This window comes from Bubalus bubalis, chromosome 9 (assembly GCF_019923935.1).
Source record: "Bubalus bubalis isolate 160015118507 breed Murrah chromosome 9, NDDB_SH_1, whole genome shotgun sequence".
In the NCBI taxonomy this organism is placed as follows: domain Eukaryota; kingdom Metazoa; phylum Chordata; class Mammalia; order Artiodactyla; family Bovidae; genus Bubalus; species Bubalus bubalis.
The window spans coordinates 52,567,257-52,587,182 of NC_059165.1; the positions used below are offsets into that span (position 1 = coordinate 52,567,257).

General features: G+C 45.9%; 1 protein-coding gene across 2 annotated transcripts in view; it reads left to right on the plus strand.

Annotated features, from left to right (window-relative positions):
• Positions 1-19,926, plus strand: part of DPYSL3 (dihydropyrimidinase like 3) — a 117,891-nt gene that overhangs the window by 81,591 nt on the left and 16,374 nt on the right. For both annotated transcript variants that reach the window (XM_006069398.3, XM_044947512.2), the window contains exons 3-8: positions 2,487-2,671; positions 5,351-5,515; positions 7,577-7,638; positions 8,710-8,790; positions 15,042-15,110; positions 19,516-19,636. In XM_006069398.3, the coding sequence (XP_006069460.3) occupies positions 2,487-2,671; positions 5,351-5,515; positions 7,577-7,638; positions 8,710-8,790; positions 15,042-15,110; positions 19,516-19,636 (683 nt within the window). The remainder of the gene's footprint in view (positions 1-2,486; positions 2,672-5,350; positions 5,516-7,576; positions 7,639-8,709; positions 8,791-15,041; positions 15,111-19,515; positions 19,637-19,926) is intronic.

The window sequence follows — 19,926 nt, forward strand, 5'->3', positions numbered from 1 at the left end:
TGGTTTGCCATTTCCTCCTCCAGGGAATCTCCCCAATTCAGGGATGGAACCCACATCTCCTGCATTGGCAGGCAGATTCTTTACCACTGAGCTACCAGAGAAGCCCAATAATATCAATATCATGCATTAAATTAGTAGAGTAGATGAGATCCAGAGGAACAAGAGGACTATGTGAGATTATAACATTATAGTTATAATGTTATAACTTTATAACAGCTGATATTTATTGAATTTTTATGTGTTTTACAGGGTTCTATGGGCTTAACACAAATTAATCTATACAATAGACCTATGAAGAAGGCTTTTTTTAAAATTACATCTTACAGATGAAGGAATTGAGACATGGTGAGGTTAAGTTACTTGGCCTAAATCATAAAGTGAGCATTAGCAGAGCCACAGTTGTGAAACCAGGGGAACCCACATGCAGGGCAGAGCCACACTCTTCAGTACTAGACCTGGCTGTCAGTAGAAACTTGACCAAGGAGGGGAGATGGAAGCTAAGCCTTCAAGGATTAATATGACCTTGATTGGCTCAGTGGAGAAAAGTGGGGGAAAGCATTTCTCTTTGAGACTAGGTATTATACCAGTTGTCAAAAATGGGTGGAAACGTGCCTACATAGACACACCCAAAAGAGGCAACTCTTCCCGCTCTTGGTTCTCAATTCCCTCAGAGGTGAATCAGTGAGGGAGGGAAATGGGAACACTTGCCAGTATCTGGACTAGAATGGAATTACCATCAAGGCTGCATTTTTTCCACAGTGTGTTTTGAATTGTGGTAACTCTGGAATGGCCCAGTGGTGATGTGGTAAGGGTGAAATCTTAGGGATGTCGGAAAGCTTAATTTTAGTTGTAGAACTTACATTTTGTCAAACCAGTGGAAGACTTCTTACTACCCCAAGAGAATGTCTTTCTTGGCTGGGTATAAACAAAAGCAGAAAGTGTTCATGCCACTGGCAGCGGGTCCATGTGTCTGCAAGGTAGGAGATGGTTCATAATAATGTAGATCCTCATGAGTCTTAAGTCTGCCTGGAATTAACTGGATGTTTATATCAAGGATGTGAACTGAACATTTTTGGTCTATGAGGTTACATTGTGCTAAGGGTAGTTGTATTTGTCACATGTCTTGTGTGCACTTGGCCTACTCATTGGCTTCCTCCCCACCCCAATTTGCCCCTCTCTGCCTCCCTGAGATGCTCTGAAGCTTCTTGGGCGAAGCTGTGTCTGGTGGAGGTGATCATAGTCCACTTCCTTGGCTTGAAGCTTCTCCTGAGCTGCTGACCACACAGAAGCAGCTGGAGTAGGCATTTGCATCTTTGGCTTCCTCTGCCATCGGTTGTGATTGATAGATGAGCTATCAGGGAAGGATGGACTTGGGAGTGGGAATGGACTTGGGAACGCCCTAGACATACTCCATTTGTCGTTAGGAGCACAGACGAACCCATTTAGATAGCACAGTTCATGCACCTGTTCTTTAAAATGATTCTTTACCACCTCCTTCAATCTCTTCTAACAGTTCATTATTTTACAGCTGTTCAATCCTTCTGCAAATGTTCTTCCTGACCCTTGAATAAAGAGCTAAATGAAAATAAAAACACTGGGTTTCCCTGGTAGCTCAGCTAGTAAAGAATCTACCTGCAATGCAGGAGGCCCTGGTTTGATTCCTGGGTTGGGAAGATCTCCTGGAGAAGGAATAGGCTACCCACTCCAGTATTCTTGGGCTTTCTTGTGGCTCAGATGGTAAAGAATCTGCCTGCAATGTGGGAGACCTGGGTGTGATCCCTGGGTTGAGAAGATCCCCTGGAGGAGGGCATGGCAATCCACTCCAGTATTCTTGCCTGGAGAATCCCCATGGATAGAGGAGCCTGGTGTGCTGCAGGACTTGGTGTTGCAAAGAGTTAGACACAACCGAGTGACTAAGCACACACAGTAAAAACATTTATTAAAATATTTATTACACAGCCCATAGTCCAGCCACAGTCAAACCCAGGACACATGGTCTCACCAAACACCATACTGGATTGTTTTATGTCTATAAAAATTGCTTTCTGGATGGAGCTAGAGATTATCATACTAAGTGAAGTAATTCAGACAGAGAAAGACAAGTACCATATGATATCACTTGTATGTGGAATCTAAAAAATGATTCAAACAAACTTATTTACAGAACAGAATCTGACTCATGGACAGAAAACAAACTTATGGTTACCAAAGGGGAAAGAGGGGAAGGGATAAATTAGGAATTGGGGTTAACAGATACGTACTACTATGTATAAAATAGAAAAAAAACAAGGTCCTGCTGGTTAACACATATTCATTGTCTTATAATAAAAAATGTTTTATTATTTGTTTCTAGATTGCTACGCTGGTGAATCACTTGGAAAGACTACTTTGATAAACATAGGTTACAACTTTTAAAATCCTTATAATACCATGTTTGTCTTGGAAGTCCTTCTTTTAAATTGCTGGTTGTTTCCCTGTCTCACCAGGCAAATTGGAGACAATCTGATCGTCCCTGGAGGAGTGAAGACCATCGAGGCCAATGGGAAGATGGTGATCCCTGGAGGTATTGATGTCCACACTCACTTCCAGATGCCATACAAAGGCATGACCACAGTGGATGACTTCTTCCAAGGGACCAAGGCTGCCTTAGCAGGGGGCACCACCATGATCAGTAAGTCCCACAAATTTACACACTCTTGGAAAGCGTGCTAGGGGTCCTAAGAAGTGAGTTTAACTAATATGTTAACCGCAGTGCTCTCTGGTGGTAACTCATATACTTACCCTCAATTCAGCGAATAGACTTTCTGTCTGACAAGACCTGAGAAAAGCTGGTTATAGAGAGGACACTGGCAGCTTCTGTAACCGCATAAAGCGACGTAGGAGGCTCATCACCTTGAAAGCAGCATACTCTCTGTCTGCCTTAGAGCAGGGGCTGAGTATGCCATGGGTGGGGAATCAGCACTTAGCATCTCTGGGCCAGACCCTGGGGAAAGTGGACTTGAAAAGCTGTGGACCTTGGGCAAAAGGTGATCTCAGAACTTCCCGCTTGGGTGTGAGGCAGGAGGGGCAGAGGGTATGAGCAGAGCAGTGCAAACACGGCTGAGAAGTATCCCAGAGAGAATGACAGTGAGACGGGTAGTTCTTGAGAACTTAGGAGGCTTCAGTGGTGGTTCGTGTTATTTGGTCTGTGCTGTATTGTGACCAATTCATAGCTTTAAGATTGGGCAAGCCAGGGAGTTGTTTCCCTTACTTTGTTTTTCTGGTGACTTTTGCAATTCCAAAGAAACCTAGGAAGTTGCATGCCGTTGGATTACTGAAGAGATAGCATTCCAGGGCACTCGTTCCTGTCCCAAAGAAGTTCCAGTGAACTGGCCCCAGCCCAGCCCTGGCCCCCAGCTTGATCAGCAGGAGCACTGTTACCACCCAAGAAATATACATCCACCCAAGAAATCAGAATAGCCTGAGTCGTAGACTTAATCACCGTCTTTTGCTTCCTTTCTACGGGAGCAGTAGTAGGGTTCAGCTTCAGCTAGGGGTGTGGAAACCCAGGAAAATGGCATCAGGGCCATAAAAGGTGCATTTCTGGGAGCCTGAAGCCTTTGTCCAGCCAGGGGAAAGAAGCCAGCCGAGTTCTCAGCAGCTGCCTGCCTACAAAGGCTCTGGTGCAGGTCCAGACACAATAACACAGCTCCAGGCCTCTGCTTTCAGATAAGTGCACTTGGGCTGCCTGTGCTAGAAGGCTGAAGAAATGAGTGATCTTGGCCTGGCTTTCTGCCATCTGGCCGAGGAGCTGGACCTGTTCAGAGTCCTAGACATATGCATTAGGCTTGGGCTTCTGCATTAGGCAGGGAGCAGGAGGAGAGTCAGAGCTCCACATGAAAAGAGAGGAAAGCATGTGAGAATCACAGAAGTGTCTGTGTCCTTTCTAGATAATTAAACACCCTAAGTATGCAAAACACACACACACACACAAAACAACACATAAATCTCACCTCACTGTCAGTTTGGCTGTATTAGTTTTTCTGTTTAAGAAAAATAGGTTCACTAGTTAATATGTCATGGATGTCTTTCCATTCATTTATTTTTATTCTACTGAATTTTAAACGGACTTATGACATCCATTTTATGAAGGTATCATGATTTATGTATTTAACTAAGCTTCCCTATTGTAAAACTTTGTTTCCAGCTTTTCACTTGCATAAATATGTGAATAGTGGCAAATATCCCGAGGACCCAGATTTTGTGTTCAGGGATATTTATCTCCTGAAGGATAATTTTTAGGCACAGGAATAAGTGTTGAGTTTAAGGTGTGAAAAACGTCAAGGATTTTGAAACACATTTCGAAATTGTTCTTAGGAAAGTTGTTCCAGTTCACACTTTCTCTCAACTGACATGGGGAGCAATTCAAGTGTAACGTTTGTCTGACCCTTACCAGCGTTACTGGTGTAAATGTTATTCTTTTTAAAAACATCGTCCACTATGGCAGGTACTGCAAGAGTAGGTTTGGGCCTCGGAGAAACCGCATTCTTTTTATTTATTTGTTTATTTAGCTTAGTCAGGCATTTGGTACCTTCCTTGCGGCACACGGACTCTACCGGCGGCTCGTGGGCTCACTGTTGCAGTGTGCGGGCTTAGTTGCTCTATGGCGTGTGGGATCTTAGTTCCCCAACCAAGAATCAAACCCGTGTCCCCTGCATTGAGAGATGGATTCTTAACCCACTGGACCACCAGGGAAGCCCCAGAAACCATATCTTTGATGAGAAGTTTGCATGAAAATAAGATCTGCGGGCTAAGCATCAGGTTCACTTACCTGACACCAGCTCTTTCCTACGGCAGTAGGCGTGAAAATGTCACTGTCCAGTGGCCTGACATAACTCTAAAGACCCTCCTTCTGGCCTTAGAGGGAAGGAGTCCAACTTGGATCACCAGCAGTAACTCCCAGTTACTGGCAATAATGGCACATAGTAGGAGCTCATCAGTTGATAGCTAACATTTATTGAGCACTTACTATGTGCCAGGCATCATGTGAAGCCCTTTCCATGCTTTTTCCCATTTAATCTCTTCACAGACTTAGAGGGAAGGGAGTGGTATCCCCGTCCCCAACTCCACATTGAAGGATGAGAAAACCAAAGTTTAGAGAAGCTAGTCATTTGCCCAGGATCACATAGCTAAGTAACGGTTGAATCATCAGCAACCACCGTTGAAACCACCCAGGACCCCTTTCTGAGGTTAACCCTATGCTCAAGAGATAGAGACTGTGCCATTGTAGCTAAGCAAACAGGACAGACCTGTACAGAGGGGACCAAAGGCTGTGTTGGTGAGTCGCCCATGTTGGGCCTCTCTTGTCCAGTTGACCATGTGGTGCCTGAGCCCGAGTCCAGCCTGACGGAGGCTTATGAGAAGTGGCGGGAGTGGGCCGATGGCAAGAGCTGCTGCGACTACTCCTTACACGTGGACATCACCCACTGGAACGACAGCGTCAAGCAGGAGGTGCAGGGCCTCATCAAGGACAAAGGTGAGTGTGGACACACCCTCCTCCCTTCCCCCTTGTCTGTCTTTCTCATGCTCTCCACTCACTAGGTTGCAGGGAACCTTGAGCATGAATGCTGGATGGAGTGGTACCTCTGTGAACCAGGCACTTTATGCCATCCTACTTATTCCTTACAGGATCCCCGTGAGATAGGAGTCATTATCTTTCCAGATGGAGAACCTGGGGTTCAGAATAAGTAGCCCAGGATCATAGAGCTAGTAAGCAGTAGATCTCCCCAAAGTCCATTCTCTGAATCCCCATGTAATACTGCCCATTGTACAGATGGAGAAACTGAGATCAGGAGAGGTCACAGCTTGTACATATGCACTTAGAAACTGAGAAATTTTTTTTTTTTTTCTGAGAAATTTTTAATGTCTATCATTTTTAGTCCGAATATCCAAACGTTACTCTTATACAACAAGAGCATCCTCAGAAAAGGCTAAGACATTTCTGGGAAGAAAGATGTGTGCATAGAAGCTTAAATCATGTGTGTGTGTGTGTGTGTTCATGTCCTCTCCATGAGTACATGATGTAGGCTCCCATCGTCTTTTTACACTCTTCTGTGTTCTGCTGGTCAGTTGTTTCACACATGCACCAGCCCCCGTACGTGCACACAGACGTGCATTGTACTGGGCATCCTAAGCGGGCCTGGAGGACCTGCGGGAGCAGGAGGAATGGCCTCTGCTGAATAGCCAGGGCAGAAGGAGGCAGACCCGTGCAGAGAGATAGGATAAATGCCACAAGATGCAGAAGATTGTCGTAACAGTAATGGTATAAGACTAATTATAATACATCTTAGTGCTAAGTCCTCATACTATGATACTGGTACTAATACTAATATTATAAAAAATGCTAATTTTATAATACAGTTCTCAGCGAGCAGTCTGGATGCAAAGGCCAGGAGTGCAGTGGAAGACAGTGTGCTGGGGTGAGGGGAAGGAATGACCTCTCAAGGAAGGAGCTCTCCATGCACTTTCCCCTCCCAGCCTCAAACTCTGCCCAGTCCTAGCTGATTCGGAGGGTGAGGTTAACCTCTTCCCACTCTTGTGTCTCCTTCCACACCGTGCATCTCAACTAGGGTAGAAAAGTGAATGGATTTGATACTACCGAGGCTTGTGAGAAGGGTCGTGTTGGGAAAACTGCCCTGAGTTGTACTCCTCTGGGTGGGGAAGTTCTCAGATTATAGTCTGCTTTTGGCCTGGAGCACTCTAGGCTGAAGTGACCCTCATGGTTGGAGACCAAAGTTACTCTCCTTTCCTCAGAATGACTCTATTCCCCAGTCCTACCTATTTCTGTAAAATAATTTATGAATAGTGTATTTGGAGGGAGAAATTAAATGGCTCTTTCCTTTTTACCCTGATGACTTAGGTATGTAAGCCCAGGTTGAACCTTGATTTTTGCACATTAGCTCTGTTAGTTCCCTGGGGACTGGCTCTAGATCTCAGTTCTGTCTCAGACCCAACACCCTGCCCAGGCCTGGTAGAGAGCTGACATTCACAAAGAGCAAAATCAACTGATCCCAGGAGGTCACATATGCCAGATAAGGGCTCTTATGTGTTATCTCATAACATAACTCATAAGAGCTCTGCATGTGTTATCTCATTTAAAGTTTCCAACCACCTTATGAAGCAGGATGGTGTTTCATAATAATGGAAATTATTTTTCCATTTTACAGACAAGGAAACCGAGGCTCAAGAGGTTAGAATGTCGTGTCACTTCTAGTGAGTGTACACAACTGGTGTGCTGCAGTGATTCTCAACACTCTGCTGCCCTGAGCAGTGTTCTGGCTTGTTGACTCTCTGGTCTGGGAACAGTGTAGGGCGAGGCAGAAAAGAGGTGCAGAAGAAGAGACCAGACTGCTATGACGTCATAGGAATTGTCAGTTTTTCAGAATAGAGGGCATAGAGAAATGCTCTTGGAGGGTGGGATGTGTCCACTCTGCACAGGGTGGGGGCCTGTGGTGCTCTCAGGGCGGGAAGCACAGGATGCAATGAGATGATGATCACAATGTCCTCCTCCTATCTCCCCTCCCCTCCTCTCTTGCAGGGGTGAACTCCTTCATGGTTTACATGGCCTACAAGGACTGGTATCAAGTGTCCAACACAGAGGTAACAACCCACCGTGTGTGGTTTGGGGACTCTGGATGGGTTTCCTGTGGTGGCCGGTGACCTTGGCTATTGGCACGTGAGTCACTGTGGTTCGTGTGGGAGAACGCTGGGCAAGACAGCTTCTTGAAGTCCTCACCGTCCATGCTACGTTTGCAGTAAGGTAGCAGGCAGGGTGCCAGGGGCAAGGCAGACTGGGAGCTAGAATTTCCACTGGGAGCAACTTTCTTAAAAGGACAAGAGGAAGGGTGTGTCTAAATCTCCATCTACCCAACAAATTCTACGCCTCTCGGGAATTCAGGGAAAGTATAAGTGCTCAGCCTTGCAGGATAAAGGAGGGCCATCTGCTCTTTGGGCTCATCATACCAGCTTGCCTTTGACTTTCTTCCTATGAAATGCATGGGGTGTGCTTGTTTTAGACAAACCTTAACTTCTCAGAAGAAATGCAAAACATGAATTCCCATACTTCCCAGCAAGGAGATGAAGAGTGGTCTGCCCTGAGAGGCTAAGAGATAGAGATTTCAGCTTTTGAGTTCGCTTCTGGCTGGCTGCAGTGCCTGTAGGGAGTGTTAAGAAGGATTTTGAAGCACTATCCGAACTTAGTGGGAAATAATTCCATTTAAAGTGTGTGCAGGAGACAGTGGGGTTAGTATCACTTTGTTAAGTGTTCTCCCTGTCTGCCTAGGAGACATGACAGGTTTTCCTTCCATAGACAGTTTCCTAAAGTTCCTTTGGACTAGCTCTCCTCTTTGGTCTCTTTGGTGATGCATGTTTTAGTCTGTATGTCTACCCCGGTCACTTATTTCCTTTGGTTGATCCCATTTATTTTATTATTTTAATTATTTACTTATTTTGGCTGCATTGGCTCTTAGCTGTGGCATGTGGGATCTAGTTCCCTGACCGGGGATGGAACTCAGGTCCTCTTCATCAGGAGTGAGGAGGCTTACCTACTGGACCACCAGGGAGGTCCCAACCCCATTTATTTTAGCTCCCGCTCTAGTTATGGGCCTGTGCACACGGTTAACTAAAAGCATGGTGTCCTGTGAAGGTGACAAAGCCTCATTTCTGTTTCAGCTGTATGAGATCTTCACGTGTCTGGGAGAGCTGGGGGCCATCGCTCAGGTGCACGCTGAGAACGGGGACATCATCGCCCAGGTAACAAGGCACGGCTCCTCAGGAGAGCATCTACTTCCCATTTATTTTCTCATTTCTTCAGTGTTGCCAGAGCTCTTAAGCTCTAAACTCTCCTAAGCACTGTGCTAAAAACAGAACCTGGCCTCAAGGACCTCACAGTCTAGGAGGAGGAAGTATGACAGTAAATAGACAAGCAAGGGAGGAAGTATCAATGGAAGATGCTAATAAAGTGTTCTGGGAACCAGGGCAGACTTCCTGGCAGAGGAGGTTCTCACATTGGGCCTTTTGGTGGGAGAGCATCGCTTATCTGTTTTGAAAGTGAGTCAGAGCTACATGACACGCTCTGTCCTAAAGAAAAACTCTTAAGACAGCGTTTCTCAGAAGCCGGAAATCTGATCCAGGACTGCGTTACTCCTGGCCTTAGAAAATGAAGAATTTGTGTCTTGTGGGGATCAGACGTCCCACTGGTTTCCTAGAAATCATATTGAGCAACCCGAGGAAAGAGTGATGAAAGCAAGACCCCAGGGCCCAAACTGATCATTTGTAAGGAAGTAGAAAGCACTTCTGTCTCCATCTCCTGGGGTGCTTAATGGGCTCAATGCACAGATGTGTCTTCGCCAGGGTTCTGTTTATCTCAGAAGTGTTCAGGGTTGGCTTCCGCTGGGAGGAAGCGGCCAGCAAGGAGTGCCAGCTCTCTCAGTCCATTTGATAACATTAACAGCAAGAGTGCTTTATTCATTCTTCCTGAGAGTGTTCCCGAGTACTCTGTGCCAGGCACTAGGCTCTAGAGGGAGTCAGCACAGAGGCAGGCCAGCATTCTTGAGTGCTCGGGCTGTGCTGTAGAGGTTGTCCAGGACGTGGCGAATGTGGTCAGGAGGGGTGTGGGGGCATGTTGAGACCCACCCTCATCTCAGCTTCTGCCACAGGTCCCATTGGACAGCACTTACTGCTGTGTGTCGGGCCCTGGTCAGGGCTCTTGTGTGTTCCCATCCAGGTCTTCACCCAACCCTTTCAAGATGGCACCAGCCTCCCCCCACTTCTATAGATGAGAACACTGAGGCTCTGAAGGGTGAGGTCACCAGCCCAGGGACCACAGCTAGTAACTGAGAGAACTTAGTCTTAGCCTTTCAGGGGGTATGCCTCTGTGGGCATCTCTACCCAGAGATGGAGAGAAGGCGCCCCTCCACCCATCCAGCTGCAGGCTCCTGAAGAGACCAGCATCCGAGCTGTGCAGGCTGCGGCTGTCAGGCTTTCAGACTCTGTTGTCTCTCCAGGGGAGAACGTGAGCTCAGCATGCAGTTTCCACTCCCTTATGACCAATGAGGCTAATTAGTTGGGCCCCTGACAGCCTTCTCCCATGCCCCCCACACACCCAGATAATGAAGTCACTTTCCAAGGAGGCTCCAAATGCCTTGCTCCCGTGGGAGGCATCCCAGAGGTGTTGGACCTGTCACTTCTCTCCTCCCCATCCTCCAAGGTTTCAGGGGAGCAGCCAGATGCCCCAGCCCTTCCTCCAGATTCCCTCACAGCCAGACTCCCTGCTTCTTCATGCTTGACTCTGTGGAGGCAGACGGGCTCCAACTCTCAGCCCCTTTCCAGCTTTCTCTGTGGCTTCTGAGCATAAAAGTGACTCTGATGTTCCCCACCCACACGCTTACCCCACCTTGGGAAGATCTGTTCTCCTCAGGAAAAGAATAAGGGCATTTTTTTCCCCCATTGGAATGAGTTTCTCATGTGTGTTTATTAAATTCAGCTCAAGGTGAAAGATTTATCACCTTGTTTAAATGGAGGCAGCTGCTGTGCTCAGAGCTTCTTGCTGCACTTTATGCAAAGTGACTAATGAGCGAGAAGAAATATTGCCTATGGGTACCAATAAGAGACATTTTCAAAAGTTTCAATAGCATCTTTAGCCAATCATCCAGCAAATACCTACTGAATGCCTACTATGTGCCAAGCCTTGGAAAGGGAAGGTGAAAAAGACAGGGTCCCTTTCTTCGTGGAGCAACCGAAACTGTGATGTAATTATAGTGGTGATCAGTACTTCAAAGAGCCCACATGTCCCCCACTCACATCAGGTGGCATCCATGGGCCTTTACAGGCTATTAACCATCAGGCTGTAGGGACCCCATGGTTTTGGGAATAGGTCATCCCAATGAGAACAGTGCTCTAGAATCAACTGTGGAGCTTAAAGAATGATCTCTGGGATTCTCTGAGCTCCAGAGATCCTGAGTGGGGAGGTCCAAGCAGAAGTCAGTCAAGTGTATCCTGGAAAAATTGGCTTGGTGATGGGAGTGCTCAGAGACCATTGCTCGAGCACGTTTCATCCTGTGCATTGTCCTAACACTTTTGGACAAGGTAGGAGTGAGGGTGTTGTGTGAGACAGAAGGTCCTTAGTTGAGCATCTTATCCCTTGTGTGGCTTCACGAAACAGTTCAAAGTCAAAACCCACCAGAGTTGGGAAGAAGAAATTGTATTCAGTCCAAGCTTTGATGGGAAGGAAGAATGAAAAGTGGAGGTGCTCTGCTGGCAATGTCAGCCTCTGACCTTTTGTCAAATTCTGTAGAGCTGGAAGCAGTGACCATTTTAATGCATCTTACTTCCTCCAACTCCCTAAAATATTTAAGTGAATAAAAACATAAAAAAACAAAAAGTGTTCTTTTCCAGGGAGAAGGAATCCCTTCCTTTCTAAGCATCTCATAGTTTCTGGATGAGATACAGCCTTGTTCAGCTCACTCCTTCCTTTATCTCCTGTGGCACCAGCACGAGGTTCCTAGGAACTGGCCTCCGTGCTTGAGCATGAATGTCTGCAAAAATGCAGCTCTGCTGCTGAGGACTGGTGCCAGCTCCAATTAACCTAGCCATCTGCTTCTGCCAGAAAGCCAGCCAAGTCTGAGGAATTTAGCCATCAGTGACAAGGGGTAGAGAGATCCACACCCTAGTTAAATAGAATTTGACCAAAAGGCTAAGTCAGGTAATGCTGTATTTAGAGGCATTATTTTGTCTGGTTAAATGCTGAATCTGCTTATTGTAACCATCCATTTGAAGCATGAGAATCTGAGGGGCTTATTAAAATGCAGAATCTTAGATTCTACCTTGTATATTCTGACTGGGGAGGCCTGGGTAGAGCAGATGTCTGCACTTTTACAAAAGCAGCTCAGGCGGTGGGTGGACCATCTTTAGGTTAGACTATTCCAGCATCATTTTTTCAAGCCTCAGTTCAGTTCAGTCGCTCAGTCGTGTCCGACTCTTTGTGACCCCATGGACTGCAGCGCACCAGCCTTCCCTGTCCATCACCAGCTCCCAGAGCTTGCTTAAACTCGTGTCCATTGAGTCGGTGATGCCATCCAACCATCTCATCCTTTGTTGTCCTCTTTGCCTCCCATCTTCAATCTTTCCCAGCATCAGGGTCTTTTCCAGTGAGGCAATTCTTCCCATCATGTGGCCAGAGTATTACAGTTTCAGCTTCAGCATCAGTCCTTCCAGTGAATATTCAGGACTGATTTCCTTTAGGATAGACTGGTTTGATTTCCTTGCAATCCAAAGGACTCTCAAGAGTCTTCTCCAACACTACAGTTCAAAGGCATCAATTCTTAAGCACTCAGCTTTCTTTATAGTTCAACTCTCACATCCATACATGACTACTGGAAAAACCACAGCTTTGACTAGATGGACCTTTGTTGGCAAAGTAATGTCTCTGCTTTTCAATATGCTGTCTAGGTTGGTCACAGCTTTTCTTCCAAAGAGTAAGCGTCTTTTAATTTCATGGCTGCAGTCACCATCGGCAGTGATTTTGGAGCCCCAAAAATAAAGTCTGTCACTGTTTCCATTGTTTCCCCCATCTATTTGCCATGAAGTGATGGGACTGGATGCCATGATTTTAGTTTTCTGAATGTTGAGTTTTAACCCTACTTTTTCTCTCCTTTCACTCTCATCAAGAGGCTCTTTAGTTCTTTGCTTCCTGCCCTAAGTGTGGTGTCATCTGCATATCTGAGGTTATTGATATTTCTCCCAGCAATCTTGATTCCAGCTTGTGCTTCATCCAGTCCATCATTTCTCCTGATGTACTCTGCATATAAGTTAAATAAGCAGGGTGACAATATACAGCCTTGATGTACTCCTTTTCCTATTTGGAACCAGTCTGTTGTTCCATGTCCAGTTCTAACTGTTGCTTCATGACCTGCATACAGATTTCTCAAGAGGCAGGTCAGGTGGTCTGGTATCCCCATCTCTTTCAGAATTTTTCCACAGTTTGTTGTGGTCCACACAGTCAAAGGCTTTGGCACAGTCAATAAAGCAGAAACAGATGTTTTTCTGGAACTGTCTTGCTTTTTCAATGATCCAACAGATGTCGGCAGTTTGATCTCTGGTTCCTCTGCCTTTTCTAAATCCAGCTTGAACATCTGGAAGTTAATGGTTCATGTATTGCTGAAGCCTGGCTTGGAGAATTTTGAGCATTGCTTTGCTAGCGTGTGAGATGAATGCAATTGTGCAGTAGTTCGAGCATTCTTTGGCATTGCCTTTCTTTGGGATTGGAATGAAAACTGACCTTTTCCAGTCCTGTGGCCACTGCTGAGTTTCCCAAACTTGCTGGCATATTGAGTGCAGCACTTTCACAGCATCCTCTTTTAGGATTTGAAATAGCTCAACTGGAATTCCATCACCTCTATTAGCTTTGTTCGTAGTGATGCTTCCTAAGGCCCACTTGACTTCTCATTCCAGGATGTCTGGTTCTAGGTGAGTAATCACATCATCGTGGTTATCTGGGTCATGAAGATCGTTTTTGTATAGTTCTTCTGTGTATTCCTGCCACCTCTTCTTAATATCTTCTGCTTCTGTTAGGTCCATACCATTTCTGCCCTTTATTGTGCCCATCTTCATATGAAATAGTCCCTTGGTATCTCTAATTTTCTTGAAGAGATCTCTAGTCTTTCCCATTCTATTGTTTTCCTCTGTTTCTTTGCATTGATCCCTGAGGAAGGCTTTATTATCTCTCCTTGCTATTCTTTGGAACTCTGCATTCAAATGGGTTTATCTTTCTTTTTCTCCTTTGCCTTTTGCTTCCCTTCTTTTCACAAATGCTTGTAAGTACTCCTCAGACAACCATTTCGCCTTTTTGCATTTCTTTTTTCTTGGAGATGGTCTTGATCACTGCCTCCTGTATAATGTCACAAACCTCCGTCCATAGTTCATCAGGCACTCTGTCTATCAGATCTAATCCCTTGAATCTATTTCTGACTTCCACTGTGTCATCATAAGGGATTTGATTACATCATACCATTACTAGTGGTTTTCCCTACTTTCTTCAATTTAAGTCTGAATTTGGCAATAAGGAGTTCATGATCTGAGCCACAGTCAGCTCCCAGTCTTGTTTTTGCTGGATGAATAGAGCTGCTCCATCTTTGGCTGCAAACAATATAATCAATCTGATTTCAGTGTTGACCGTCTGGTGATGTCCATGTGTAGAGTCTCCTCTTGTGTTGTTGGAAGAGGGTGTGTGCTATGACCAGTGTGTTCACTTGGCAGAACTCTGTTAGCCTTTGCCCTGTTTCATTCTGTAATCCAAGGCCAAATTTGCCTGTTATTCTTGACTTCCTACTTTTGCATTCCAATCCCCTATAATGAAAAGGAATCTTTTTTGGGTGTTAGTTCTAGAAGATATTGTAGGTCTTCGTAGAACAGTTCAACTTCAACTTCTTCAGCATTAATGGTCAGGGCATAGACTTGAATAACTGTGATATTGAATGGTTTGCCTTGAGAACGAACAAAGATCATTCTGTTGTTTTTGAGATCACATCCAAGTACTGCCTTTTGGACTCTTGTTGACTATGATGGCTACTCCATTTCTTCTCAGGGATTCTTGCCCACAGAAGTAGGTATAATGGTTATCTGAGTTAAATTCGCCCATTCCAGTCCATTTTAGTTAGCTGATTCCTAAAATGTCTATGTTTATTCTTACCATCTCCTGTTTGACCACTTCCAAATTGCCTTGATCCATGGACCTAACATTCTAGGTTTCTATGCAATATTGCTGTTTACAGCATCAGACTTTACTTCCATCATCAGTCACATTCACAACTGGGTATTGTTTTTGCTTTGGCTCTGTCTCTTTATTCTTTCTGGAGTTAGTTTTCCACTGATCTCCAGTAGCATATTGGGCACCTACTGACCTGGGGAGTTCATCCTTCAGTGTCCTATCTTTTTGCCTTTTCATACTGTTTCAGGCCTCAGTTGAGCTCATATAAAAATTGTTCTCTATTCTTTTCTCATTCTAGGAGCAAACCCGGATGTTGGAAATGGGGATAACTGGCCCAGAAGGCCATGTACTGAGCAGACCAGAGGAGGTAATTTTCAGGAGCATGGGGGTTGGGGGGAGCAGGGAGAGAAGTAGGAGCAATGGAGGCTCTTTTTTTTTTAGCAGCATCTTCCAGGAGACTCCTGTTATCACAGCAGCCTGGTTTATGGCCTGCTGCCCGTTTTATTTTAATTTTTTAAAACTTTATTTTATATTGAAGTATAGCTGATTAACAACATTGTGATACTATCAGATGGACAGGAAAGGGACTCAGCCATACATGTACATGTATCCATTCTGCCCCAAACTACCCCCAGTCCATGCTGCCACGCAACATTGAGTGGAGTTCCCTGTGTTGTATGGTAGGACCGTGTTAGCCATTTTAAATGTCCTGCTGCCCATTTTATGTTATAATGTTTACATCTAGCTCCCCCTCCCTCAGCACACACACATAAGGTGTGTGAACAAACTCTTTTGAAAGGTGCTGGGACTCTGTGAAGGCCAGACAGAAACTGGGATGTTTCTTCCAAAGACCATGTCTGACTGAGCCAACTCAAGGCCCCTGAGAAAATTAGAAAGGAATGGAAGGAAAATACTTATTTCTGACCCCTGACCTCTCTAAAGAAAATACAACTCAGAGGGCACTCCACAGTACCTCAGTAGGATTATATTTAAATAGAGGTAAATGTTTAAATCCATTCTTAATCAATGTGAAGCCCAGAGATGTTTCCACTTCTTTTACTCTGTGTTCTATTTTGAGTCCTGCACAATATCAGCCATATTGATAGCGGGCTGAGTGGGTTTTTCATAGGCATGATATCTGTTGATTTGTATATGGTGACAAGGACATCCAGGTACACGTTTTCCACATGTAAGATGCGTGTTGAATAGCATCACTGCTTAAGAGCTGAAGAATGAATGAATGGTTACTAGTGGCTGATTGGACATGTCTGGGCTGTCAGCAACTTCAGTGGCTGGCACAGGCCCAGAGCTGGGAACTGGCTGCCCGTATGCCTGAGAGCACCTTGGCTTTCAGAGACCAGCCTGGCACCTGGAGGGAATTCCAGGCCCTCTGTGTCAGTGAAGTGAACCCTTTCCTGTTCTATCATTCCAAGCCCGGCATCCTACAACAGGTAGGAGATGGATAAAGAAACAGTGGTACATATATACAATGGAATATTACTCAGTCATAAAAAAGAAGGAATTTGAGTGAGTTCTAGTGAGGTGGATGAATCTAGAGCCTGTTCTACAGAGTGAAGTAAGTCAGAAAGAGAAAGACAAATATCATATATTAATCATATATTAATATACAGGTTCTAGAAAAATGGTATTGATGAACCTATTTGCAGGGAAGGAATGGAGATGCAGAGGTAGAGAACGAACTTGTGGACATGGCAGGAAGGAGAGGGTGGGGCAAATGGAAAACGTAACATCGACGTATGCACACCATCGTGTGTAAAATGGATAGCTGGGGAGAAGTTGCTATATAACACTGGGAGCCCAGCCTGGCATTCTGCGATGACCTTGAGGGGTGGGATGGGGGGAGGAGAAGGAGGGGATGTATATATAGTTATGGCTGATTCACGTTGTACAGCAGAAACGCACACAACATTATAAAGCAATTTTATTTCAATTAAAAAAATTTTTTTTAAGATAGATAGGAAAAGGTACCACAACCAGAAATCACAATATTCCCATTGTTCATCTCTGTTAGGATCTTTTTAGAGAAAGAAAATGTAGCACACATAGAGAAAAGTATTCCTGTCCTAAAGGTGCAATGGATTTTCCCAAACTGAACACACGCAGTCACACAACTACCACCCAGCTGGAGAAACAGAACATTAGCAGCACCCTGGAAACTCCATGTTTTTAATGCTGTTTTTGTTGTCGGTTGAAATAATGTGTAATTTTGTGATCAAGGCTTTGGTCAAAGTGTTCTCCTTTGTTTTTTCAAAGTCTGTCTCCTGCATACCAGGTCCCTTCTCTGGGGTACTTGCTTGTAGCTAGTGTTACGCTCAATGCATGTAACAGAGATAAATGTTGTCCTTTCCCCGGTCTGAGTACTGGATATTATTATTATGTAAAGAAGCTCAAGAGAGGGGAAACCACTGGCCATCATGCTCGAAGGACTGGAAAACACCCAGTGTGAGCAGGCCAGGGTGATCAGCAGTTTGTACAGCTTTTCTTAAATGCTGGTCACTGTGGAGATGTGCTGGCAAGACAGAGTCCTACAGCAGCAGCCAGGGGATTTCTGAGCAAAGTCTATTTTTGTTCCTTGGTTTGTTATTCCAACCCCGCCATCCCACCGTTCCTCCCTGTTCCTGTCTCCTTTTTAGTAAAAAGCCTCTCAGCCACAGATCTCCACAACCCTGGAAGCCCTTGTGGGTGAAGCTGGAGGGTGATGTAACCTTCCAAAGATAGTCGTGTTGTCAAGGTGCTGAAAACCCTGCAGTGCTCGGGGTGGCGGGGGTGGGTGGGGGGGCGGATGAGATCAAAAAGGCTGGGGCCGTGGTCATGGGGGACCTGGAGTGGTCAGCATAGGCATGAAGAAGGAGGCCTAGGCATGTGAGGAGCAGCCGCTCTTGAGTTCAGAGCACACCTGGAGAGCATCTTGAGTGATGCTGTTCAGAGAGCTGAAGCCAAAGCTCAGAGGTAGCTCCTGTGATGTCTGGGTGCTTCAGGAAGGTGGCCACAGTCACTTGTGCTCTGGGCTCCGGGATCTTGATCTTGCCACATGGAACAGAAGGCAACCTGGAGGAGGCTAGCTGGACCAGCCAAGTGCTTAGAGTCTGTTTGCTAAGCCGCACCCACCAAGGGCAGTGACTGGTTTGCATTATAAAAACATTAGGCATCTATCTGCAAGCTATTTTGATATTTTTAAAAGTGTTGGGCTGCATGGCTAACCAGAGTTTCATATTTATCCAAAAAGAAACTGTTGCCGATTGAAAAGGAAAATGCCAGCATGTCTGCTTTGGGCTGAATTGGACTAATTCGGGTTTTCGGTAGTAACGCAGGCTCTCTCCCTCTGGTCAGAAGCTGTCATCAGCATACAGCCAAATAGCCAGCCTTCAGGGAACACTTGCCTTGTTCCAGGATTGGGCTCATTGCCTTACAAGGATGAACTATTTTAGTCCTCTCAGTAGCTCTATATGTCAGGTCCTATTATTATCCCCACTTCACAGACGAGAAAACTGAGCCTTTGGGAGGTTGTGTAACATCCCTGAAGTTACCCAGCTTCTAAATGGCAGACTCAGGACTTGGACCCAACTCATGAGAAGAGGCCAAGCTCTAAGATCCTGCTTTGTTAATAGAACAGGGGAAGATTCATTATTTCGTACTTATTACAGTCAATTGTGTTGGTTGGCATGTTCAAAAACATGACTTATACATTAGGGTGGGCTGGAGGAGATCAGTAAGAAAAGAAATCTTGGAGTTGAGAAGCCTGGGGATGATTAGTATAAGAAACGCCTGCAAGAACTGACCCATTGCTGACCATCCAGGAAAGGATTTAATACCTAGTAGCCTTCACTGGCAGAGAAGGCAATGGCACCCCACTCCAGTACTCTTGCCTGGAAAATCCCATGGACGGAGGAGCCTGGTAGACTGCAGTCCATGGGGTCTCTACAAGTCGGACAGGACTGAGCGACTTCATTTTCACTTTTCACTTTTCACTTTCCTGCATTGGAGAAGGAAATGGCAACCCACTCCAGTGTTCTTGCCTGGAGAATCCCAGGGACAGCGGAGCCTGGTGGACTGCCGTCTTTGGGGTTGCACAGAGTCAGACACGACTGAAGCAACTTAGCAGCAGCAGCAGCAGCCTTCACTGGGGGCTTCCCAGGTGGTGCTGGTGGTAAAGAACCCACCTGCCAATGTAAGAGATGTGGGTTTGATCCCTGGGTCGAGAAGATCCCCTGGAGGAGGGCATGGCAACCCACTCCAGTATTCTTGCCTGGAGAGAATTCCTTGGACAGAGGAGCCCGGTAGGCTACAATCCATAGGGTTGCAAAGAATTGGACATGACTGAAGCAGCTTAGCATGCACACAGGCAGCCTTCACCTGTTATTTATACATACTGCTGTTGGGGTTATGTTTTGCCCAGGGATTCTGTCCTGGGCAGATTGGGGAGCAAAGGCTTCCATTATGTGTGGCCCTTGTGATAATCACAGGGAGAGGAGAGAAGAGGCCACTCTGGCCAGGCACTGCTCTCACCTAACAATCCCTTGCTTACACACCCTCCTGATCTCCACTTCCCAGGAGAGGGATGGGGTCTGAGATGCCCGGTGAAGGGACAGAGTTGGAAGCCACAGATCTGAGGTTTGGATTTAGGGTGTGGAGCTCCAGGTCCTCAAGGCTTGTAACCTCTGTTTGGCACTGCATTCTCAGTCTGTGGAGGCCGGGGGTGGTGCTTGGAGACAGTCCTGTTCCCTTTGACTCCCGGGGATTGTTTCTTGCAGCTGGAAGCTGAGGCTGTGTTCCGCGCCATCACCATTGCTAGCCAAACCAACTGTCCTCTCTACATCACGAAGGTCATGAGCAAGAGTGCAGCCGACCTCATCTCGCAAGCCAGGAAAAAAGGTGATTTGGGCTCCAGAGATCTCAGAACCCCTAAAGAGCTGTGTGACTCCTTCCTCCCAGCTGTCCTGTATCAGCAGTGCCTGTTTGGCTCATTGCCCTGCTCTCTGGGAAGCCCCTCATCCTTGTTAGTCCGTTGGATCCTTTCTGCATCCTGTGTGGATGGCAGGATCTCAGGGTTTCTTCTACTTGGCAGATGAGTAAACTGGGGCTCAGGAAGGGTAAGTGGTCTGCCCAAGATGGTACAGCTTGAATCTGTTCTTTGGAGAGTTGGTATATCTTTTTTCTCCCTG